General features: G+C 41.7%; 2 protein-coding genes across 3 annotated transcripts in view; both read left to right on the top strand.

The window, feature by feature from the left end:
- Positions 1-581: 581 nt before the first annotated feature.
- Positions 582-3,643, top strand: LOC110576323 (60S ribosomal protein L27a-like). The gene is made up of 2 exons (XM_021685475.1): positions 582-604; positions 3,205-3,643. The coding sequence occupies exons 1-2, from the start codon at positions 582-584 to the stop codon at positions 3,641-3,643; spliced, it is 462 nt and encodes a 153-aa protein (XP_021541150.1).
- A 9,991-nt stretch (positions 3,644-13,634) lies between these two features.
- The window catches only part of PLS3 (plastin 3), an 80,378-nt gene continuing 68,663 nt past the window's right edge, over positions 13,635-25,349 (top strand). Inside the window, exon 1 of one of the 2 annotated variants that reach the window (XM_021686725.1) lies at positions 13,635-13,713. The gene's annotated coding sequence lies outside the window, so the exon portion shown is untranslated. The remainder of the gene's footprint in view (positions 13,714-25,349) is intronic. The other variant, XM_021686754.1, reaches the window with a different exon arrangement.

The following is a 25,349-nucleotide window of genomic DNA, read 5'->3' as shown; positions in this document are numbered from 1 at the left end:
AGTGCTGTAAATACAAGGAAAGAGGCCTTCCCTTAGATTTCGTGGTCTAGTGGGGAAAATATGTGAATTAAAAAGTATAGTCAAGGGGCACCTGGCTGGCTCAGTCGTTGAGCGTCTGCCTTTGGCTTGGGTCGTGATCCCAGGGTCCTGGGATCGAGCCCTGCGTCAGGCTCCCTGCTCCGCTGGAAGCCTGCTTCTCCCTCTCCCACTCCCCCTACTTGTGTTCCCTTTCTCACTGTGTCTCTCTCTGCCAAATAAATAAATAAAATCTTAAAAAAAAAAAGTATAGTCAAGGGGCGCCTGGCTGGCTCAGTCGCTAGAGCCTGTGATTCTTGATCTTGGGGTCGTGAGTTCAAGCCCCCGTTGGGTGTAGAGATTACTTAAAAAAAAAAAAGTATAGTCAAATCCTACATTCTAGGAAAGCTCTGGCAGACAGCTCAGTCTCTTCATCTTTCAACATTTAGTCGCTCTATCATGTACCTGGAACTCCGTTAGAAAATAGAGACACAAAGCCCAATGAGGTAAAATCGAGGCCCTAAAGGAACTTCCTATACCTAGTTGGGGAAATAGACAAATTACCAATGGCAACACAGTGCTCTGAGAGGTAGGTGTAAGATGCTATGGAAATGCGGAGATGGAACCATTTGGTCTGCCTAGAAGGGCTGGAGAAGTCATCTCCAAAGAAATGACATTTGATGTGGGACGTGAAGAATGGTTGGGGATTTGCTAGTTTACAAAGGAACATGACAGGGCGCCTGGGAGGCTCAGTTGGTTAAGCGACTGCCTTCGGCTCAGGTCATGATCCTGGAGTCCCAGGATCGAGTCCCGCATCGGGCTCCCTGCTCGGCGGGGAGTCTGCTTCTCCCTCTGCCCCTCCCCCCTCTCATGTGCTCTCTCTCATTCTCTCTCTCTGAAATAAATAAATAAAATCTTTAAAAAAAAAAAAAAACAAAGGAACATGACAGCAGAACTCACAGGGGACAAAGGGGAAATGAGAAGAGGTACTATCTACCGACACTACTGTATATGTTATATTAGACGCTTCGTTCAATAGGAATTATTTGAGCACACGCTTTATACCGAGCACTGTGCTGAAGTACGAATTCTCTGAATTTTCATAAGAGGATACAAAGGCATATGGAGACTAAGTGATTTTCCCAAAGCCACACAGATAGTAAGAGGCAGATTCAAACCAAGTTCTGACTCTCTCCTAAACACACGTGTTTTCCATTCCACTCCCCCAAACTGGATTGTATAGGTATACAGGCATATTTGGGAAATGATAAAATTTCTGGTTGGGCTAGAATAGAAGGGAATGTGGGGAGGGGGTGCAAGGGACAGCAGAAAATTTGTGGACTGTTTCACTAATTTGCATGTTAAGGTTTACGTATCGGATCATTTGCATTTGATTTTAGGAGAAGGAGAAATCATTCCTTTTTTATGCCTTTCCAAGATGGTCCTGGAACAGGTACAATGATAACTTTTTAAAGTTTTTAGAAACTTATGACCCCACAATGTTGAGAGGGAAGAAAATCCAAGAAGGAATTACAATTGATTCTCAGTGCAGCCATTTTTTACTTGCAATTACTTTAAAATATCATGAATATTTATTGCTCAGCTTTCCAGACAATAAGCCAGAACCCAAGCAATGATGAGAGAACAGCAATCTGAAGCAAATATGGAGAAAAGTACCAAATAAGAATGGCAACCTTGACATTGCATCATCCCTGTATTGTGTTTACATATCCTGAAAAGCATTGCCAAGATCTGCATATACCTTGAAAACTCGTTTCTCACAAAATTACATCTCATTAAACGATCTAAAGATAGGTTAAGTAGTACTACAAAATAAAAGAAAATGTTTGGCAACAAAGATTGAGTTGCTGATAATACACTATGTGTTAATTAATTGTTTTAAATAATTTTTAAAAAAAAAGATTGAGTTGCTAAGTGGTGCAAACCTGTAGCCTTCAGGGCAGTAATTGAAATGACCAATCTTAGGGATCACAGAAAAGAATTGTACCCAGCACTGAGGTTTAAGATGTTGGCTTTACGTTTGTAGACATTAAATGTTTAAGCATACATTTCACTTCTGTGGAGCACCAAAGCATTATAATTAATTTAAGGGCTTTTAATTGGAATAACCGAAAACAGAAATTAGCTCTGAGCACTGCACTTTCATTTTAGATAAAGTAATTGGAAAAAAAAAAAACCTACTAATGGTTATGCATTTCTTGAATTTATATAATATTTCATGCTTTCACACACATCATATACATGTTATAAATTATGCACCAATTTCCTTTTTAGAAACTGAATTTGTATTTCTAATTATTTATAAAATGCTCAGAGACATTTGGGAAAAATGATACTACTACTGATAAGCACTCAATTAGCCCAATATTCTGACCTGCACTTTGGAGGCTGAGCTGTTCCATCCTTCAGAGAATTTTCTTTTCTCCACAGACACACAAAAAAACTGGGTTGATATAAATATTAATGGCAGTATTGATTCATTTTTTAAAAATTTATATTTGGTTCAAAATGGAAAATAAAGCATAGGAAAGACCTTAATGTTCTGAGTCATTTCTGGTAAAAAGAATGATGTATATTACTATTTTAAATATCCCAAGACAACTTTTACAGAAGAAATCAGCCCGAACAAGCGGTTCTAGTCTTGCACATCCATTCTGTGCATCTGGGGAGCTCCAACACATAATCATATGTTGCTGGCAGGTCGGAGAGGCTGGTATTCATATTTGGGTTGAAAGGAAGTACTTCCAATTTTTTTTGCAATCTGTTACCTATACCTCTCTCCTTGGGGTATTCTGCTCTGCTGAGATACTATTCAGGTTGCCTTTCCCTTATCTGGCCTTGTCAAACCCTCAGCTCAGATTAGGCCCTTCCTTCAAGCTGGAATTTTGCATTTCTCTTGGTTGCCAGAATTCCTGGTCTTGGTCAGTCCTGGCCCTGGTTTTGCTGTGTAAGGCGCAAGGCTCTGGAGATGCGCTTATACCCCACCGGCTATTTGACTTCAGTGCGGACCCTCTCGTTGACTTCCCCGGTCCAGGAACCCCACAGCGGGAAGGGACCCCACGCTGCTCCATGGCACGAGTTATGGCAATGCCGAGCACATCTGCAAATCCACACTTAAAAGCAGAATTACATAGAAATAAAATTAAAATCCACAAAATGCCACCCTAGCTCTTCCGGCCGGGTTGCCGCCACACCATCCACACTCAGGAAGACCCGGAATCACCGGGGCCGCGGGAGCCCTGGCCGCGGCCCCGTGCGCAAGCACCGGAAGCACCCAAGAGGCCGGGGCCATGCAAGCGGCACGCGTCACCGCAGGATCAGCTTCCACAAGTATCACCCAGGCTACTCTGGAAGAGTTGGTCTGAGGCATCACGACCACGTAAAGAGGAACCAGAACTTCTGCCCAACTGTCAACCTTGATAAACTGGGGACCTTGGTCGGTGAGGAGACACGAGGAAATGCTGCCAAAAACAAGACTGGGGCAGCTCCTATCACTGATGTGGTGCGATCGGGCCACTACAAAGTTTTGGGGAAGGGCAAGCTCCCCAAACAGCCTGTAATCATGAAGGCCAAATTCTTCAGTAGATGCGCTGAGGAGAAGATTTAAGTCGGGGCGGGGGGGGGGGGGGGGCCCTGTTCCCGGGTGGCTTAAACCCAAGGGGGGGGGGGTTCATTAAATGCTAACAAGTGCTTTGCTCTTCTAAAAAAGATGCTACCCTAACGTAACTTCTTTTTTTTAAGATTTTATTTATTTATTTGACAGAGAGAGAGAGACACCGAGCAGGGGGAGTAGGAGAGGGAGAAGCAGGCTTCCCGCCGAGCAGGGATGTGGGGCTCGATCCCAGGACCCCGGGATCATGACCTGAGCTGAAGGCGGACCCTTAACGACTGAGCCACCCAGGTGCCCCTACCCTAAAGTAACCTTATAAAAGGATTTTGAAAGAACCAAAAGATTAAGGCAAGTCATTTTGCTCCTGTGGACCTCAGTTTTACTAATCTGTAAAGCGAGGGAGATGGTCTATAATGTAAAAATTCTATGATATAGGGGCACCTGGGTGGCTCAGTCGGTTAAGCATCTCACTTCGGCTCAGGTCATGGTCCCATGGTCCTGGGATTGAGCCCACATTGGACTCCCTGCTCAGCAGGGGGCCTGCTTCTCCCTCTGCCTGCCGCCCCTCCTGCTTGTGTTCTCTCTCTCTCACTGTCAAATAAATAAAATCCTTTTTAAAAATTCAATCATATTAATTATCAAATTATCTTGCTATTTAAATTTGATACTTCAAGAGGCCCTATGTTAAATAAAATTAAAATGTTGGCTACATGCTACGGGTGGGTTTTTAAGGATTTATTTATTTTAGAGGGAAAGAGATTGCGAGAAGGGGAGGGGCAGAGGGAGAGAGAAACCCAAGTAGACCCCTCACTGAGCACGGAGCCAGACACGGGGCTCGATCTCAGGATCCTGAGATCACGACCTGAGCCAAAACCAAGAGTCGGGTGTTTACCGGCCCTGCCACCCAGGCGCCCCTATACTATGGGTGTTTTTATCAACACTTATTTTAGAATGTATTTCAGCTGCTAAAAACTACCCCCCACCACCCACTCCATAAACACAATGATTTATGCGACCTGTAATTCAGAGTTCATCAGGTAAGACAACTTGGGCTGTTAATAGTGTATTTGGGGGAAAATTTGAGAAATTATGCCTCTGTCTACATCCCGCCTAGCGGATAAACTGAAAATCTGCTGTTTTGTATTTGTAACAAACAAGTGGTTTGGTAAACTTTTCACTAAAATTATCCTATATTTTAAAACCCTGTAGAATATAGACTCGAAATAAAACACCCTTTGCTTCCAGTCTTCATAATACTAAAACATCTTTATTATTAATCCTAGACATCACCTACAAATATTACAAAAGAGGAAGATAGAATGATATTCTTCCTGCTGCCATTGGCATACTTTGCTCTTACATGGATCCACTGACTTACTCTTTAAACTTGACAGTGCCATTTGGTGGAAAGAAGACACCATGTATAGAATTATGAAAATAAATGCAAGCTATTATATACACCTAACATTAGATTAAGCATTACTGTAATAAACATGCCTGCTTACCCTAATGGGCTAACCACTTTTCCATGGCAGTGAGAAGAAGTGAAACACTCAGCAGTGTTCCTGTGCTTTATTTCTTGGGATAAAGTAGTGAACATTGCCGAAAGACCCTATGGTTCTGATCACAGGCTGCAGAGATAGAATACTCTCCTCCCCACTCCCACACCCCACCCCGCGCCTGCATTACAAGCCAAATGACCTTATGTAAAAGTTTACTTACTCTGTAAGCCTTAGCTTTCTCATCTGAAAATGGGGATAATAATATGTCCATTCATGGAATAGTTATTAGCATTAAATGATGCAATATACATCAAGTTCCTAGTACAAGTCCTGCCACATTGAAGAGCTCAATAAGGGATCATTGTAGATGTTGTCATTTTTTTTTCCCTCGGTGAAATTTTGTCATCATGATTATATTCAAATTTGAAAGTTGAAAAAGAAATGAGAGTAGAATGTAACCATTTGTTTATTGCTTGGTATTAAAGATTGTGAAGACCTAAGACTGTAACAAGGGAAGGGTGCTAATTTCTATCTTAATCTAGTTTCATATCCCCAGTTGTGAACCAACTTTTTTTTTTAAGATTTTATTTATTTATTTATTTATTTGAGAGAGAGGGAGAGAAAGAGTGGGAGGAGCAGACGGAGAGGAACAAGCAGACTCCACACTAAGCGCAGAGCCCGACATGGGGCTCGATCCCACGACCCTGAGATCACAATCTGAGCAGAAATCAAGGGTCCGACACACAACCAACTAAGCCACCCAGGTGCCCCATGAACTAACTCTTACTTAAATATCCGTTTAAGAACACAAATACATCCAGATGCCAAATCCATATTGGAGCAAACACAGGAACCTAGACAGGGGTCCATCAGCAAACTACAACAGCCAACCCAATCTACTGCTGCTTGTTCTTGTAAATAAAGTTTTATTGGCACACCACCATGCCCATTTGTTTATTTAATGTCTGTGGCTCCTTTTGTACTACAATAGCAGAGTCGAGTAGGAACTATATGCCAAAAATATTTACTATCTGGCCCTTTATAGATAATGAATGTTTGCTGACGCCTGAGCTAGAATATTCCTTAAGAGGCTGATCTCATTTCACATGATGTCCTTTCCAGAGGACTCCCAAATATTTCAAACTTTTTAAAAAGCTTAGTTAAGTTTAGTTAGTTATAGGCCTACTCCATTCCATCCACTAAATGAGATGTATCTTCCTATAATGTTGCCCAATTTGTGAACAAGAATGCTTCTTTGAATGGATAGCTTGACATTCTGTTTACACCCTTGTCTGGGTGACCCTATGGCATTGATAAACAAACAGTGAAAGCATTCTTGGTTCTGAATTATCAGAGATGTTTGTTGATTCAAAATGAAACTTCTGTGACACTTTCTAAGGAACCTCTTGGTTATTTAGACCAGATCTCCTAACTGCAATTTGTTTTAAAAACCTTGGCACGATTTAAATCTTTAAACCAATACAGTTACGTAATTAAACTTTTCCAAAAGTATCAAAAAGAAATACATAATCTTTTGCTATCTGTGTTCTGATTCTGGCTTATTTGATTTGTTTAAAATGTTTTTGCAACATTGAAATCTCTTTTGTGGTATATCAAAGCACTTTGTCCTTCTTTCGATGACAGTGGCAAACAAGGGCTCACACTTGACCGGGAGGTAGAATCCTTTATATTCCAAAACCCTTTTGATTTCGGAGTGTAGTTTGTCTCTTGCAATACAGATCCTTATAATAAGTGTTTTCTGCCCTGACACGTCATATCCTCGTTAGTATGGTTTTCCTGTCTTTAAGCAGCCTAATTGTGTCAATCTTCTTTTTTTTTTTTTTTAAGATTTTATTTATTTGACAGAGAGAGACACAGCTAGAGAGGGAACACAAGCAGGGGGAGTGGGAGAGGGAGAAGCAGGCTTCCCGCCGAGCAGGGAGCCCAATGCGGGGCTCGATCCCAGGACCCCGGGATCATGACCTGAGCCGAAGGCAGATGCTTAACGACTGAGCCACCCAGGCGCCCCATCAATCTCTTTTTTAATACCAGTTTTATTGAGATATAATTACAGTACCATTCAATTCACCTGCTTAAATAGTACAGATCAATGGTTTTTAGTGTATTTACAGAGTTGTACAGCCATTATTGCAATCTATTTTAGAACATTTTCATGAACCCAAGAAGGAACCCCATTAACCCCATTTTCCTCCATGGATGTCTCTATGGATGTTCCCTTCTTGTACATTTCATATAAATGGAATCACATGAATATGTGGTCTCATAACTGGATTCTTTCATTTAGCATGTTCTCAAAGTTCATCCATCTTGCAACACTGTCCATCTCTTTTCAAAGTCACATTTTGCATATTTAGTAGACACAGACTCAAATATTTATAGCATTTTAAAATCTAATTATATTTTCTCTCTCTCTCTCACACACACACACACACACACAGCCACACACACAAACATATACACACGCACTCACACACAGAGAGACACTTCTAAATTCACCAAAATCTAGCCTAACATTTGAGAATCAAACAACCAAACATAATAGGCTAGACATTATTTATCTGCTTCTCCCTCTGACCCTCCCCCCCATGCTCTCTCTCTCTCTCTCTCAAATAAATAAATAAATAATCTTTATTCTAAAAGTTCTCTAGTATATCTTTAACAGACCTTTCTCATAGGAAACCTTCAGTATTTGAAATTATATTCTGATGCAGGTTTAGTTTGAATGTTTCATCCAAAAGAATGCTCTTCCAACCGAGACACACAAAATAGTGAAGTCAAGATATGTATGTGAGCTAGTGCACCCACCTACCTTGCCCTGTAATTTACAGGCATGTTCATTTTCCCTCCAAAACCAAAATGTGACATGTTTGCTAGTTATGTAAACTTCACGGGAGGGCCTAACATGGTGATATCTACAACTGTCCAAACTACTGTAACCAAAAGCAAGACCTTCTGTAATGTGCAATTTTAATCATTGTAAAACAAGATTCAGAAGACTGTTCTGTCTCTAAAAGAAGTATAACAAATATTTTATCTTTGAAGTGGATTAAATAGATGAGATGTCAAGCCACCTCCCTCCCCCCCATGTTATCACTGGACCTTTATAATAGGCAAATTCAAACCTTTCGTTTTGCAGATGGGGAAGTGGAAGCCGGTAAAGGAAGCCCAATCCCAGAAACTCACCCAAAGCTGTCCTTTTGCTTTCCTCCTAGAAATGGAATGCCTTTCATTTCCACTTAGCCTTATCCAGTCTTATGCATCTTTTAAAGCCTAACTCAAGTCCCATTGCACAAAAGATGCCTTTCTGACTGCTTCAGCCTAATCATTCCCATTTTTTCCAGAATTCCTACAGCATCCCTTATATATTCTTTTTTTTAATGTTATGTTAATCACCACACATTCCATCATTAGTTTTTGATGTAGTGATCCATGATTCATTGTTTGTGTATAACACCCAGTGCTCCATGCAGAACGTGCCCTCTTTAATACCCATCACCAGACTAACCCATCCTCCCACCCCCATCCCCTCTAGAACCCTCAGTTTTTCAGAGTCCATCATCTCTCACGGTTCATCTTCCCCTCCGATTCCCCCCCTTCATTCTTCCCCTGCTGCTATCTTCTTCTTCTTCGTTTTTAACATATAATGTATTATTTGTTTCAGAGGTACAGTTCTGTGACTCAACAGTCTTACACAATTCACAGCGCTCACCGTAGCACATACCCTCCCCAATGTCTATCACCCAGCCACCCTATCCCTCCCAACACCCAAAGAACAAATGATCCAGTCAAGAAATGGGCAGAGGACATGAACAGACAGTTTTCCAAAGAAGACATCCAAATGGCCAACAGACACATGAAAAAGTGCTCAACATCGCTCGGCATCAGGGAAATCCAAATCAAAACCTCAATGAGATACCACCTCACACCAGTCAGAATGGCTAAAATTAACAAGTCAGGAAAAGACAGATGTTGGCAGGGATGCGGAGAAAGGGGAACCCTCCTACACTATTGGTGGGAATGCAAGCTGGTGCAGCCACTCTGGAAAACAGTATGGAGGTTCTTCAAAAAGTTGAGAATAGAGCTCCCTTATATATTCTATCCTTTGAATTGTTGTCTCAGTATTTCATCTACATTGGTTTTGCTATTGAATTATTTGACTATTAATTCCATGTGTGTTGAGACCATGCTTTTTCTATGTTGCTTATAATCTTTAATTCACTTTTTAAAGATGTATTTATTTGAGGGGAGAGAGGCAGAGGGAGAGAGAAACTTTAAGCAGACTCCACACTGAGCGCAGAGCCCAACGTGGCAGGCTGGGGATCCCACGACCCTGAGATCACGACCTGAGCCAAAATCAAGTGTCATCAGATGCTTAACCGACTGCGCCACCCCGGCGCCCCATAATATTTCATTCAATGCCAAGAACATAATAGGCACTTAAAAGAATATTGTCCATTAATGATATATTTGACAGGAAACCTGAGGGTGACAGTTTAATTCTGAGCATTTCCAGCGATGGATAGTGACCTTCAAAATTGGATCTACATATTAGAAGGTTAATGTTGATCAAATATATCCTAATCCTAGTAAAGACATTTCATTTGACTTTTTTGGTCTTTTGTTCTTCTTTTTAACAAGTGAAAATGTGAAAACACTCTTGGACATGCCACAATAATTTCTTTATGAAAATGTGCTTATAAGATAATTGGCAGGTTTTAACAGACATTCAGATTGATAGATTGATAGGAACTGCTGAGACTTGAGAAATATTTGAAAATGCCTACCCAAGGAATTAACATTCATGTGTTATACACGCATACATTTTGAGTTGGAAACATGAAAACCACCTTCACTTAGTAAACAATGGAAATAACTTGCAATTATTATATTCTGGGTCAAAAAATTTTAAGAAGTTTCCAGATCTACCAAGATCACCTCCATGCCTAATATTTAAGGATAAGAGAAATCTTTAAAATCACACTTAATTAAAAAAACTGTATGTCACTATTTGCTATGGATATTATCATATAAGCTGTATTTTTAACCAGATATAACATGTTGAATAAAAAGAGGAATCAAGGATCAATCCAAGAACCTAAAATATCATAACATGGAATAGAATTATCATACTAAAACATAAGATGAAAGCAAAATATATTGGTTCCTGGAAACGAACTGATAAATCAAGAAGCAATTAATTAAAATAGATTGGTACACAATTATACATTTAGACAGTGAGAAAGCAATAATGAATTAGAAGAAATTATTTGTATTGAACTGATCAGGATTCTTGATTTCTTCTATTATGTAATGGTTGTGTAGCAAAATCGCATTTTAATGGACTATAGAAAGGAGGCTTTTAAAAAAATGGGTAAAAGGGAAACAGAATTTACGCTAAGAAATTGTCAGGAAAAAAACTCAGAATATGTGCACATAATAAATTGTGAACTGGACTGGGGAGAGCATTGGGCAGAGATATAGAAAGCAGAGCAAAGAAAAGGAGCGTATGCTTGTGGAAAGGAGGAAAGAAAGGTACATTGGACAGAGGTAAAACCTAAGGGTGAGACCAGAGCCTCGTTTGACAGCAAAAAAATACAGGAAAAATAAATGGTTTTCAAAATTTGGTGATATTGATTTGAAGCTATTTATTACAAAGGCCTATGGGATTGAAAATTGGAGACAGAAGGAAAGGGTGAAAACTTCTAGGTTGTTGATTCACAGGATCTGTGAGAGCCTATATAGAGAGAGACTTTTTGTTTTGTTTTTAGTTTTACAAGAATAGAACCATAAAATAACCATTAGTTCAACAAGCATTTACTGAACTGCTACATGCCAGGCTGCTGTTCAAGGTGCTCAAGGATGAATTAGAGCCTCTGTCCTGACTATAAGTTGCTAGAAGGGACGCTGGAGATCGTCTGTGCAACGACCAATTTGGGGTTTGTAAACTGTGAATGATCCTGTGTTAGTTAGATTGACGGTGTGCAAGATCAGAAAGAAATGCAGTTTGAATAAAGCTTTTGAGTTTGAGGCTCCTTTCTGAGAAAATGTTAATCTTTGAAGAGGCCTTTTAGGTTTGGGGCAACACAAAGGTAGCTTAGTTACATCGAAATGCCTATTTTAATAATATTCATGAAAATACAGTTCTACCGGCTGCGCCTGGGTGGCTCAGTGGGTTCAGCGTCTGCCTTCCGCTCAGGTTGTGATCCCAGGGTCCTCAGATCGAGGCCCGCATCAGGCTCCCTGCTCAGTGGGGAGCCTGCTTCTCCTTCTCCCTCTGTCATTCCTCCACTTGTGTTCTCTGGCTCTCTCTGTCAAATAAATAAATAAAATCTTCAAAAAAATTTTAAAAAATGCAGCCCGACCTGGATTATACTGTTGAGCTTGTTACATAGGCATCTCAACTAGCATCCAAATAGGTGCTTCCGCGTTTAAGGCATCTTTTTTCTGTTGAGGTCAAGCAGTGCCCCACTTGGGCGCCCTGAAGCTTTGAAACTATAGACCACTGCACTTCCATTAAAGTGACGTTTCTCGACAACAAACTCTTGGCTGAATTCTGACATCCGCAGTGTTAGTGGTGAACAAAGACTTTTATTAAAGTTTTGACGGAAGCTTTTCTAATTGAGAAACAAGAAAGCAAAAGGAGCATATGCATGGGATTCTTAATATTTTGACTTACTCTGAATTCCAAAACTTGAAAAATAAACTGAAGTAGAAAATTAAGTAATTGAGACAAATATATCCATGCTCGAAAATTTAGCTTACCGAGTTCCTTCAGGAAATTACTAAGTCTGTCTGTGTAAGTCTAAAAGCAGGTGGAAGCTTTTCTGGGGTGACTTACAGACAAAAGGTAGAAGTACCATATTTAGTGTGTCTAGAAATTCTGTGCAAAGAATTCCAGAAGCCATATCAAACCTCAGGACAATTATTGGAAGCCAGAAATCTCATTCTGGAGCCTATTGTAAATGTGTGTGGGGTCAGGCTAACAGCAACGTGTTGAAATAAGTATTTTTGTAGCGATCCCAACCTGAACCAGTATGAAATCTCTCATAAGAGAAATGTAATGTTTCTGAAAGCAAGATTGCCCTCTCATTTCTTTTTCACCTTCCTGTGCCTTTCATAAGTCCTTCTGGTTGGTTAATCATTAATAAATATTTAACGAGGCTTTTTTCCCAGTGCCAAATCCTTCTCTGCTTATCTAGCTTTTAGGCAGTCTGTGGACTCCCCTGCGTCTTCCCATTTAAGGAGTCCTGGCACTCACTGCAGGTTAATTTCTCTAAGGAAATTCATAATAGCAGATCAAGTGGGAGTTTCTTTACAAGAGCATTCAATTTTTCAGGCCACTCTTAGTTTAGCATTTTCCCCAAAATGCACGGAAAATGTTATGTATTTGAACCAAGTTTAAATCTGTAAAAATAAAAAAATCCAAGTACACATTTTTTGAAACCAAATGGTTATGACTGGAACAGGAAGGGGCTTAGACTTTCTCTTGGACAGCTGTACCACAAGCCAATCACTTGACCTGACCCTGGAGAATCCCTCAAACTCTGGCCCTCGGAGTTGATTTTGGATCTGGAGTGAGCCAAAGGACTGGAACGCAGATACGGAGGGGAAACCTCCCCGTGTATTCATGCAAGAAGCCAGCTATGACATGGAGGCAATCTCATGGGCAAAGAAGAAGAAAAGGGACTCTGGGAAACAGAAAAGGTATTCCGGGAAGCAGGAGCACGTCTCCAAGTTTTCTCTGGTGTTAGGAGATTAATGAGAATTGACATCCATTTCCAAACGAGTGGAACGACGTTACTCCCACCATTCCTTCCTACCTCGACCTCTCACCCCCTTCCGCATGGACAACCCTACCTAACAGGTGATTTTGGTCAACAATTTACTTGGCACGAAACCAAAGACCCGAGAGCCCCGTCCTGCCCATATTCTGCTCCTTAGACCTCGGAAGGGAAAAGGAAAGATTGCTAAGGTGTCACACCTGGGCTGATTCGCGCAGACGAAACTACTAGTAAATGTCCCTTCTTGGGCCGAGATTCTCTTCACCATTCCGGGGAGAACCTGTACCCTCGGACTTAATCAGGGGCTTGGTGACTTGCAAACTCCCATTCCCAACAGTCCTATCTTTTCATTTATTCCTTTTTTTCCCCCCCTTTGCACATGACTCTGAGCCAGGCACCGTGGACTTCTAATCCCTTTTCCTTTTTAGCCAGGGAGAGGGAGAAGCAGTCGCGAGGGACCGGTCTCCGCTCCCTGCCGCAGAGTTAGAGTCCCCATCCCTCCAGGGTGCCCATCCCCGAGGATTCTGCTCCCGGCTCCCCACCCAGTTGATGTGACAGGCTCGCGGCCCAATCCCCTTCCAGGTTCCCAGGCCGACTGTTAGCAGCACCCGAGCCAATGGCGGCGGCCGAGGGGCGGAGGGGGCAGGCGGGAGGGAGGGGGCGCTGGCTTTAGAACCACGGCCGCAAAGATTGCGAGAGGCAGAAGTTGTCGGAGTGCGTCGGTCGGAGACTGTCGGGCAGATCCGGGACTCTGCGCCTTTATGTAAGTGCTTTGTGGGCACGACGGGGCACGACGGGAGCGGGTTCCCGGGGCGTGGGCAGGCGTGGGTCCAGCGGAGAGCATCTCCGGCAACCTCAGCTGGGACGTGCCCCGCGCGGGGGGGGGGGGGGGGCGCGGGGGGGGGGGGGGGCTGCAGAAATTTCGGTCCCGGACCTTGCGCGCCAAAGCGGGTCGTTCGCATCCAGGATGGGTGGGAGTGACAGTGTTCCCCACGACCACCCGCCGCAAACACGTCTTCTGCTCTTAACCACCGGGATGGTGCCTTCTCGCTAGTTGCTCCTAACTTGTTGCTTACCTGGGGCTGCAGTCCTTGACGCCAACCTTGTCCTTCTCCCCTTCCGTAGCGGCGGCCGCGAAGTGGAAACCGAGCGCCGAACTTCCATCTGTCGTTCTTCCCCAGCTACTGCCACCCCCCGGCCCCCCGCCCCCTCCCGCCCCGGACTCAGGAAATCCCGGTGGCTGCCTCCGGCCCCCGCTCGCCCGCCTCGGGTGACCTCGCGGGCTCACGCCAGTTCCGGGGCTCTGAGCGGCTGCCTTGGCCCAGGGAAGGAACCGGGCTCCGGGAGCTGCCTGCCTCCCGTTTGCTTCCCTGGCCATTAGCGAGAGCGCCGCGATCGCACCGCGTCTCCCTATGAGTAAGCACTTTTTCCCTTTCGGTAGCTCAACATCGCCGGGCCACTGGGGCAGAACCTTTCGGTTCCCCATCTCCCCGGACCCCTCGGTCCGCGCCCTGCTCGGCTCCTCTGACTCTGCAGCCGCGAGCGCGCGGTCGGGGCAGCGCGGGACCTTTCGGGGCTCCCGGGGGAGGCAGAGCGGCAGGGGCAGTGGGATGGGGGGTGATCTCCCCTCCCCCCGCCCCCCAGCTGCACTTGCCGCTGTTGACTTTCCTCCACCCGCAGTACTTAAGCGCTCTAATAAGAGGCGGGGGGACGCTGACCACCCCCGCCCTGGCTTCTTGCCAGTCCCAAAGTTGCCGCCACCGCTGCTACCGCTCGAACCGCGCTGGCGGCTCCAACGGCCCGGCTCCAGGACAGCAGAGGATCCCAGGATGGGAGGTGGCGCGGGGTGAATGCTCTCTGACACTTGCGCGACGCGCTGCTTCTTGCTCCTCACCGGATCTGCACACCATCCCTACGGGTGCAGGTTGAGGTTAGAACTAACTGTGTTGGAGAGTCTCGCCATTTAGGATCCGACGGACGGGATGCCGGGGGTGCCCGGCCTGTTACGAGGGAGGGGGTGGAGGGGAGGAGAGCCTGGCTGGCCGCACAGCAGGTAGAAAACGTGAAGTGAAATGACAAACTCCTGAGAGGTAAGCACTTACGCCACTTGACTGATGTCACACTGTGTTTGGGAGCCTCAACTTGATCCTGGAGATGCGGTTTACAGTGAATTCCAGCGAAGTGGCCGAAGTCCCACACTTGCTGATTGGCATCACGTGCCCCAAGTCTCTGATGCCCCTACGGTAATGGTCACATGACTTCTTTTGCCTTGAAAACTGGAATGTAGTGGCTGGAGCCCATCTTCCAAAAACTACCACGACAAAAAAAAAAAAAAAAAGGAGAGGGGGAGTGTGAATCTAGCCTCTACTACAGGGAATTCTACTTGGATTTGGAGGAGGGGAACAGAAAGGGAATTTGGTGCTCCGATTTTATCCAAAATAAAAAACGGGAGCTGTTTTTAAAATAAGGGCTTGAAATCTCTGTGCCGGGACAAATATCTCCCCGGTGGCTTTCCTAAATGTAAAAAATATCTTAGTAATTATTTTCTAGGAAAATCGTCCTTTAATTCACACCCACTTCATCCCTAGAGGATAGTTTTGAAGCCATATTCCTTAAGATAGTGTTAAAAAAAAAAAATTAGGATTTACCCGTATTCCTGGTTCTGGCCTATATTCTGATTGAACTGTTCTCTTTATTAGGCGTCTCCTTGAAGGTGGTGGATCATTTCTTGACTAAAATTAACCACCAGTTATTTGTGGGTTGCAATTAATTGGATCAGAAATCAGGCACAAAAACAGTGGATCTTAAATCTGATAAATCTAGCTGGTTGGGTTTTTGCCTGTCAGTATCTTGATGGAATAATGAGAGGCCCCTGAAACAGCTCCCTCCTGTGATGATGACCAATACCTGCCCATGTGGCCCAAGTTAAGATTGCTTTTGGAAAAACGTGGCAGTTCTGATATTCAGATTATATTTTGCAGAGTATAGAAATGGGCAGAGGAAAAAAAAGAAAAGCAACAGGCAGAGGAGTCTCTGAGGTCAGGAGTTTAAAAGCTTTACTTATTTACAAAAATGGATCCAGTTGATACAGATTCAGCCTTGAAACTAGGGCAGCTATAAATGAAACGGGAACATTTAAGAGATGTTGGCTTTGTGTGCATTAGCCAAAAAACCCCTCCGTCTACTGCAGCAACCTCGGAATGACTCGAGCACTCCATTTTTGTGCTGTGCTGGGGTTTCTGAGCCTAAAAACTAGAACTCCTTGAAAGCATATAGTTCTGAACTCAAGGCTAGCCTTGTGGCGCAGATTTGCTCAAAGTGGAATTAAGCTGCACCTGAGTTATTGTAGTTAAACTACACTGGTAGATAGACCCCCCTAGTGGAAGTGAGGTGATAACAGAATTTTAGATTGAACTCCTAATACATATTTTAACCTCAAAGAGAGAGTACCACAATCCAACGAGGTTGAAGTGGTAGGGAGATGAGCTCTTTTTAAAATATTATTAACTCACATCAAAACAGGATCATCACTAGGTTCTCAGTCTATGGAGCATTTCATTGTCTTCAAGTGTCCACTCATTTAAAACCACTGACTGTTACTGACTTAATGGGGGGGGAGCAGCTATCATTTCATGAACTCGGGTTTTTAGTAAGATGAGGGGGTTGTGAGTCTAATTCTTAATCTCTACTGTTAGATCTAGCAATTTATCAACCTCTTTCTTTACCCGAGGTGGGGAGCCAAGCAAATTATGCTCTGCCTTGACTGAGTACAGACACTCAGCATTCAAGTCCAGGGTCTCCAGTCTGATGCCATCATTTAGAGCCCATTGCTAAAAATGTCTAGGCTTATGGCATTTGGGGTAGAAGGATTAATTATAACTGGTGAGTAATATTTTGGTTGTGATTACATCTCTTCTACAAATGGTTACATGCACATTAGACTTGACTATTTATATTGGCAGAATGTCAGTATCCAGGGCACTATCAGAAACCAAATGAAATTTTGCTCCTAGGCAAACCGCATGACTGTTGCTGAACAGAAAGGGGAGCTTGGCCATGGTGCCTGAGAACTAAAGTGATTCTGGTGAAACCGACAGGGGGAAAAAAGGAAGAAAGGCCACTTTCCATTATTCCATGTTCTGTTTTAGGCATCGTTTCTACTAGCCTTTCCAAGAAATTTACTGACATATTCTTACCACAGATGATAAATTCAGGAATCCGCGATTGCATTTCATGAGCACAATCTAGGCGAAATGTGAACGCTAAACTCTTTTTGCTGTTTAGTACAGATTCCAAAAGTAGCTGGTGTAAAAATGAAAATGAGCATCTATCGAAAGACAACAATGTGGGTATCTGCTTTTAAAATCACTTCATATTTGCTCATGTGATAATTTTTTCTGTTGGTTAAAAGTAATCCAGAGAGGGAAAAATTTGATCTGTGAAACTAATAAAACACAGTTTGAAAGAAAACGGCTAGATCGTGTTTTGAGTCTGGGTAATTATTCTAGAGAGTGATCTACCATATATTTGTTCATTCAATGTGTTGGGAGGTTTCAGAAGCTTTTTGGATACATTACACATTGGAAGCTCTTTTTTAAAATATTTTATTTATTTATTTGAGAGAGAGAGAGAACAAGTGGGTGGAGGGACAGAGGGAGAAGAAGCAGACTCCCTGCTGAGCAGGGAGGCTGATGCAGGGCTCCATCCCAGGACCACAGGATCATGACCTGAGCTGAAGGCAGATGCTTCACCGACTGAGCCACCCAGGTGCCTCCTGGAAGCTCTTTTAGATACCAATGGTCAGGACTAGCTGTTATTAGTTATGATACAGCTTTGGTTAGTTATGGCTTAGAAATATAAAAAACTGTCTAATCATGAAATGTCATTCTCAGCAGGTCATAATTCTTGGGACCAACTCACTGTAGTTATGAAGGTGAGGCACTGTCAAATTCAGTATGTTTAATAATATCTAATTTGCTTTAATCTTAGCACCTGAAAGACAAATGTTAGAATAAAATGTTTTAGGGAAGAAAAAACATGCTTTTAAGTGAAAATTGAAATACTAAGGGAAAAATATATTGGACTTACCTTCAAAAGAACTAGATTTTAGACATGGCTCCTGACTCATAGTTCGACCTTGAGAAAGTCACTTAAAATTATTATATTGATAACACATCGAGTACATTATGCATCTTCTCATTTATACAGTTGAGGGCATGGCTCAAGGTTTTTGGTTTACCGGGATTTTTTTTTTTTTCCCCCAAATAGTTGTAGCCTGGCTTATTTCAAAATGTTAATATTAGTTGATTTTTCAAATTTTAATGCACCTGTGTAGAACCAAGCTAACTACCCTGTTGGCAAATTGGTAGCTATGGCAGGAAGACGTTCACCAGTGGCCTATTCCATGACTCATGTTAGTTCTTTAAAATATAGAGGTACCATTAACATCATTGCTTAGCCAGGATTTTGGCGCATTAAACCTACTGATTTTGTATTATGAGAAAACTTAATTTTTCTTAACGGTCTAGAAGTTTGTTTAAGGGTAAGGAGGTAGTGTCGTTCACTGGAAAAGGCATTGAGCATGGAATCCAAGGGCTTGGAGTCCTCTGCAGTTTGGACATCTAGGCCATCGTCAGTAAATCACACAAGTTCTTGGTGTCCAGATGTGGATTTTACTTTATTTAGCCATCTGTTTCTAATCTATGGATGTCACAGGCATGCTGAAAGGCTAAGTGAGCTGTGGATAAGTGACCCTTGGCTCTTCAGCAGACAGGTGCTATATAAAATCAAAGTACTGTAGTAGTCTATCATAGACACACTACAACTTGAACAGGAGTTTGCAGAAATGGTAGAATCCTCATCACTTAAGTCTCGCCCCCATTTGTACTTGCCTGCAAATATTCTCCAGCCATCCAATTTTACAAGCAAAGGAGAAATAATCTAATTCTGGCTGATAACAAGAATAAAAACCTCTTAAGTAAAGCTTTCTTACAGTGTTTTCCCTCAAATGTTGTGCCAGATAGCCTGTGAAAGCCATTACTGTGATGGGTTGTTTTTTTTTTTTCCTCCTTCTTAAGTAACTACTGAGCAGTATTTTAGTGTTTGTCGGTAATCTTACAGAATCCGTTGGCTTATCCTACTTCATTCTTAGTTTTGTGACTGCCCATAATGGGAGGTCTTGTGTAAAACTCTCGAAAAAGCAAGTGCTTCTCCTTATAATTGCCCTTTAAAGGAGTGCAGGTTTGGAAAAGTTCCTAATGGAGGAGTTAATCTGTATATTTAACTGGTATGCCCTCATTAACAGAGATAAGAGGAGAAGTTAACGTAGATCTGCGCTTGAGAATCCTGTTGGATAGCTGGCTTCTGAGGGGTCCTTTTCAGCTCCCACCCTTAAAACTCTTAACCTCGGATTAATTTCCAGTTTTTATTGTCATCTTGCCAATTCTATGACGGGTTCATTAACTCTGTCATTCTTTGAGTTACCATGCATTTTTATCTGGTTGGTTAAAATTATGTCCTTATCCGTTAAATTCCAGCATGGTTAACATACAATGTTATATTAGTTTCGGCTCTACAATATAGTGATTCAGCAGTTCTATACATTGCTCGGTGCTCATCACCATAAATATACTCTTTTTTTAAAAGATTTTATTTATTTGCCTGAGAGACAGAGAGAGAGAGCCCAAGCGAGGGGGAGAGGCAGAGGGAGAGGGAAAAGCAGGCTCCCTGCCAGGGCAGGGAGCCCAATGCGGGATGCGGGATGCGGGGCTCGATCCCATCATGACCTGAGCCATCCAGGTACCCCCTTCACCTTTTTCCCCCATCCCTCCTCTGGTGACCACCAGTTTGTTGTCCACATTTAAGAAACTTTCATTTCTCTTTTTTCTTTGCTCGTTTGTTTTGTTTCTTAAATTCCACACATGAGTGAAATCCTATGGTATTTGATAGTATTTGTTAAAATATCATTGGTAAAGTGATAATACTGAATTAAAATGAAATAAGCAGAAACTTCTGAGTGAAAGGACTCTTGAAATAACCTGGTATCATGTGACTAGTTCTGAAGCATGGGTTCATTTTGCGCATAGAAGTCAATTTCTTTTATGAAGTCTGATCTCTTCTTTCTGCTATCTTTGGTTTAAAAGATTGAATAGCAAGTTATTTTTTGTAATCTTGTAACCCGTTTATTGAAAATCTAACTCTGATTCTTTTAAGCTGCTTATAGATATGTAATTTCTATATAATATATATAACGTTTTCCTCTTCAATAAAATTTGTGAGGTCAATATAATAGCTTTGAATATTTATTCTATGCTCTAATTACATAGTGTTGCACTCAGATTGACATTCTGCTGTTGACACTGAATAATACAGTATCTTTCATAGACTAATGTAATCTGTAAGTTTTTTTTCTGTATTAACTAGCTTGTGTATTTCCGGTTTTGTCATTATCATTCTTTTTGATATTGGGGCGCTTGTATTTCAGGTCAGGGGGAATTACCATTATAGACTGCATAGTGTTTTCTAGAAGTGAACATGATAGGAAATGCTACAATAGTCAATATGTATGATTTAGTTAATTTACTAGAAAAGTATCTTAAGTAGTGCATTCTTAAAGTATTTTTAACCACTTTGCTTTGGGTTAAAAAATACAAAGTCGGGCGCCTGGGTGGCTCAGTCGTTAAGCGTCTGCCTTCGGCTCAGGTCATGATCCCAGGGTCCTGGGATCAAGTCCCACATCGGGCTCCCTGCTCGGCGGGAAGCCTGCTTCTCCCTCTCCCACTCCCCCTGCTTGCGTTCCTGCTCTTGCTATCTCTCTCTCTGTCAAAGAAATAAATAAAATCTTCAAAAAAAAAAAAATACAAAGTCATTGGGGCGCCTGGGTGGCTCAGTCGGTTGGGCGTCTGCCTTCGGCTCAGGTCATGATCCCAGGGTCCTGGGGATCGAGTCCCGTATGGGGATCCCTGCTCGGCGGGGAGCCTGCTTCTTCCTCTCCCTCTGTCCTGCCGCTCCCCCTGCTTGTGCTTGCACTCTCTTTCTCTCTTCAAATAAATAAAATATTACCAAAAAAAAATACAAAGTCATTGTAAACATTTTAGAGGAAAATATAAAGGGATTTTTTTTTAAAGATTTTATTTATTTATTAGAGAGAGAGAGAGAGCACATGAGAGGGGGGAGGGTCAGAGGGAGAAGCAGACTCCCCGCTGAGCAGGGAGCCTGATGTGGGACTCGATCCTGGGACTCCGGGATCATGACCTGAGCCCAAGGCAGTCGCTTAACCAACTGAGCCACCCAGGCGCCCTAAAGGGATTTTTTTTTTTAAAGATTTTATTTATCTGAGAGAGAGAGCATGAGAGAGGGGAGGGTCAGAGGGAGAAACAGACTCCCAGCCGCCGAGCAAGGAGCCTGAGCAAGGAGCCGATGCAGGATTTGATCCTGGGACTCAACCAACTGAGCCACCCAGGTGCCCTATAAAGGGATTTATAATGAAGAAAATTAAAATTACTCATAATTGTACCACCTGCTCATTTTTTTTAATCTATTTCCAGTATAGAAAGTTACATATTTGAAAAATTGGAATCATGCTGTATATACAATTTGTGTTCCATTCTTTTCAGTTACTACTACATTTTTTCATATAATCAAATATTTTTTTAAAGATTTTATTTGAGAGAGAGAGTACACACAAGCGGGGGGAGGGGCAGAGAGAGAAGGAGAAGCTGACTCCATGCTGAGCCGGGAGCCCAAAGGGAGGCTGGATCCCAGGACCCGGAGATCACAAACTGAGCCAAAGTCAGATTCTTAAAGGACTGAGCCACCCAGGCACCCCTGTAATCAAATATTTTTGAAAATTTTAAAAATTACTATGATATTCCATATAATGGGTATTTCATAACTTCTTTCACTAATTCCAGGTTGTTGCAAGTTTATGTTGTTTCCATATCTTATAGATAATTCTTCAGTGAACATCCTTGCAAAAGCTGTTTTTGCAACTCTGATTATTTCTTTGAGATAAATATTTAGAAGAGAAATTGCAAAAATTTTTGTTTTTAAAGATGAAGTCCTTTGACAATCTCTGAAATTTAAACATGGGCTTAAGCAAAAAAAAAAAGGCCTTGTTTTCAAACAGTGGTACTCCAAAAAACAATAAAAAAAAGGCTGTTCTTTATATAGTGTATGGTATTTGACTCTAAACTGAAGCTGGTTTAGGTAAAGTGTATGTCTTGGAAATATTTTGGTTTCCTCTGATCTACTTAACAGGTGCAAAGCAGGATAAAGGAGAATCATGTGGGGTATACAATCATAGGAAGTCTATTTTTTAAAACGGAACTGTTAATGGGGGAAGGGAGGCAGGTTTGTTAACTTGTCTTTAGATTTTAGGTTGCTCTCTAAAATGGGGCTAATACCACTTGTTTTCAGTGTTGTCCCTAAAATCAAATGAGAACATTTATAAAGAAGCTAGCAGATAGTAGGTGCTCAATAAATACTCCCCTCTTATAGGTCATTGAATGTTGCCTTAGATGACCTTGTCAGGTAGTATCCATCTGTTCATTTTCCTCTAATTCAAACACTTTTTCCTTAAGTATCACCATTCAAGATAAATAAGATAGTTTATATTTTCTGCTTTATTTAATGGCACTGTAAAAATATTGCTTTCCATTGCTTTTTATTGTGTATAGGGACGATTTTAACAATGTTCCAGGTTGAAGAAGATTCTTTTTTTTTTTTTTTTTTTTTTTTAAAGATTTTATTTATTTATTTGAGACAGAGAGAATGAGATACAGAGAGCATGAGAGGGAGGAGGGTCAGAGGGAGAAGCAGACTCCCTGCCGAGCAGGGAGCCCGATGCGGGACTCGATCCCGGGACTCCAGGATCATGACCTGAGCCGAAGGCAGTCGCTTAACCAACTGAGCCACCCAGGCGCCCAAGAAGATTCTTGACTTAGCTAGGAAACCTGTTTACCAGTTAATTTATCCTTTTGTGAGGATATGCCACCTAATGGTTTAAAGAATTTGCCCTCAAAGGAAAATTGGAAACATTATTCATACATTACAGAAATCATTATAAACCCACTGCTACTAACAAATATAGCTTAGATCAGGGTGAAAAGTAATGATAGGTAATGTTGATCCTTGATTTGGTGGGGCAGAGGAAAAAAAGCTTCAAAGTCTTCAGTGTTTCTGTAGTAGGAGAAATAGAAAGTGAATGTTAGGACGTTTACCTTTGTAAAAACAGGAGACAAGAGAAAATAAATTAGTGAAAACTTAAAGTGTTGGGGAAGGCAGAGGGTTATAAATGAAATCAACATCTTTCCAAGACGACATGTAGCCTTTAGAAATGGGTGAATCCAAAGCATATTAATCTTAAATTTATGTTGCCCCTAGTTTCCTCTAGTGGAGGTTTTCAAAAGCAAAAACCAGGAAATGATGAAGGACACTGACACATTCAACAAATATTTTGAGCAGTTTGTGGGTCTCCAGTTTAAAGCTACAGTTGAAATCATTTTTACAAGTGACTATGAATCATTAAAATGTCATATTTTGTCTTATAATAATTAAAAAACAAAGCCAAATTATCATTAGTATAGATAACCAAAAAGTAGTATTGATTTGCTTGTTTTAAAATGTTAGCCAACCCACACATTTGGTGTCTGATCCTAAATCAAAGCGTTCCAGCATTTTTTTTTTTCTGGGGGGAAAAAAAAAAAAAGCAAACTAGAATATATTTATAGATGCAAGCCAAAGATGGGAAACTTCCCTAACCATAGATTTGTGTAGAGAGGAAGGGAAGGATGATATGTCAAGTCAAGCACCTCGAACTATGTAAGAATTACATAAAAGAAGGCCTCTAGGCCATGTATAAATAGATGTAAACTCAGGAAAACTTTCAAATGTGCCCAAAGTTCCCAAGTATATATTGAGATGGTATAAACTACAGACGAAGTACTAGTTAACCAGGGATAGTAACGCAGACAATGCCTTAATTACTCTGTGGTATGGTTTCATCATTCAACGAAAAAAAATGTATAACAAAGACTGCTAGGTACCATCGCTGTAAAGGTGGATGAGAGACACCTGCAGTCTAGTAGAAGCAAAAACACACAAAATATTGGATTTCATGAAACCTAAAAATATTCTTACATGTAGAAAATGAACTTAAATATGGCCCTTTTTCTCAACATAAAATAATTTCTAAATTTAAGCCTTGTGTGAACAAAGACATTCATTTATAACCCAATATAATCAAATCTAAACTAAGAACAAATCAAATTTAAACATTGTTATTTCTTTGCAATAATTACTGCATCCCAAAAAAAGTGCCCACTATGAGTTAATTTTACTTAAATAGAACATTGCTCAGCCTATAAATGAAGGTCAGCAGACAGCAGTGTCTTGGAATAAAATAGCCCTTTGGCAAGAAAATGAGCCACACCCCATTTAGTTTTTACAAAAATAAAATTCTTTCCAGCTTTACTAAACTGTAGATGTTGTGCACAGCGCGGAGTTCTGCAGTCACTGGATCTGCCACTGTGGAAATAGCCATGTGTGCAGAAGCCCTGGAAAACACTGATAAGCCAGGACTCGTACCTGTGGTTCTTGTGCTTTCCATAGCGCGGTATTCTGTTAAGTTTTATCTGACTCGGGCAGTAGCAAGTAACTACACCGTAATTTCCTTCCTTGAACTTCTTGATTGTCACAGACGTTAAAATGAGCAGGAAAAGCCAGGATTCCAAATCTCATCATCGTTTCATTTTGGTGGGAGGGCATCAGATGCTCAAAGACTCTGTCTGGAGGTACCATAGAGAGAACTGTGCTTCTAGGGAGAGAGGAAAAGAAACCCCGAGGGGAAGCCCCGCTCTTCTAGCTCTTTTCAGTGTACCCGGCACAAGGCAGGTGTCCATATATACATTTAAAAGAGCGAAAACTAAGTGGCTATGAGTGGCCTTGGCTGATAAAGATTAAATTATGAAAACCTAACCAGCAAGTTCATAACTTATGAATCCCACCGAATAAGATACATAATGGTGTGAACCCTACAAGGCGACTAAGCAAATGGTTTCCTTGGTTTTCTTTCTCTTTCAGCTGTTGTTAAGTCAATGGTCAGGAGTGAATATCATGTATGGCCCTTGCATTGTGATAACTGCTTACCTTTAGACTCAAAGAAGACATACTAGGGACATACTAATATTTTTTTATGTTTTAAAGCAGTTTTATGGAGTGCAGTGTACAGTTTCAGCGGATTTTGGTATATTCAGAGAGATGAACAACCATCACCATGGTCAATTTCAAAACATTTTCATCCCCTCAGAAAGAAACCTCATACTCTTGAGCTGTCACTCTCCCCAGCCTCCCACCTCCCCAGCCTCCCACCTTCTCCCTACCTCCCCAGCCTCCCACCTT

Source organism: Neomonachus schauinslandi, chromosome X (assembly GCF_002201575.2).
Source record: "Neomonachus schauinslandi chromosome X, ASM220157v2, whole genome shotgun sequence".
NCBI lineage: Eukaryota > Metazoa > Chordata > Mammalia > Carnivora > Phocidae > Neomonachus > Neomonachus schauinslandi.
The sequence above is the reverse complement of the archived record's forward strand: the minus strand, read 5'-3'. Positions and strand labels throughout refer to the sequence as shown.

Coding starts and splice junctions, on each gene's coding strand:
- LOC110576323 (XM_021685475.1), top strand. CDS start 582: ATGGCAACACAGTGCTCTGAGAG. Junction 605..3,204: donor GCAACACAGTGCTCTGAGAG/GTAGGTGTAAGA, acceptor ATGCCACCCTAG/CTCTTCCGGCCGGGTTGCCG.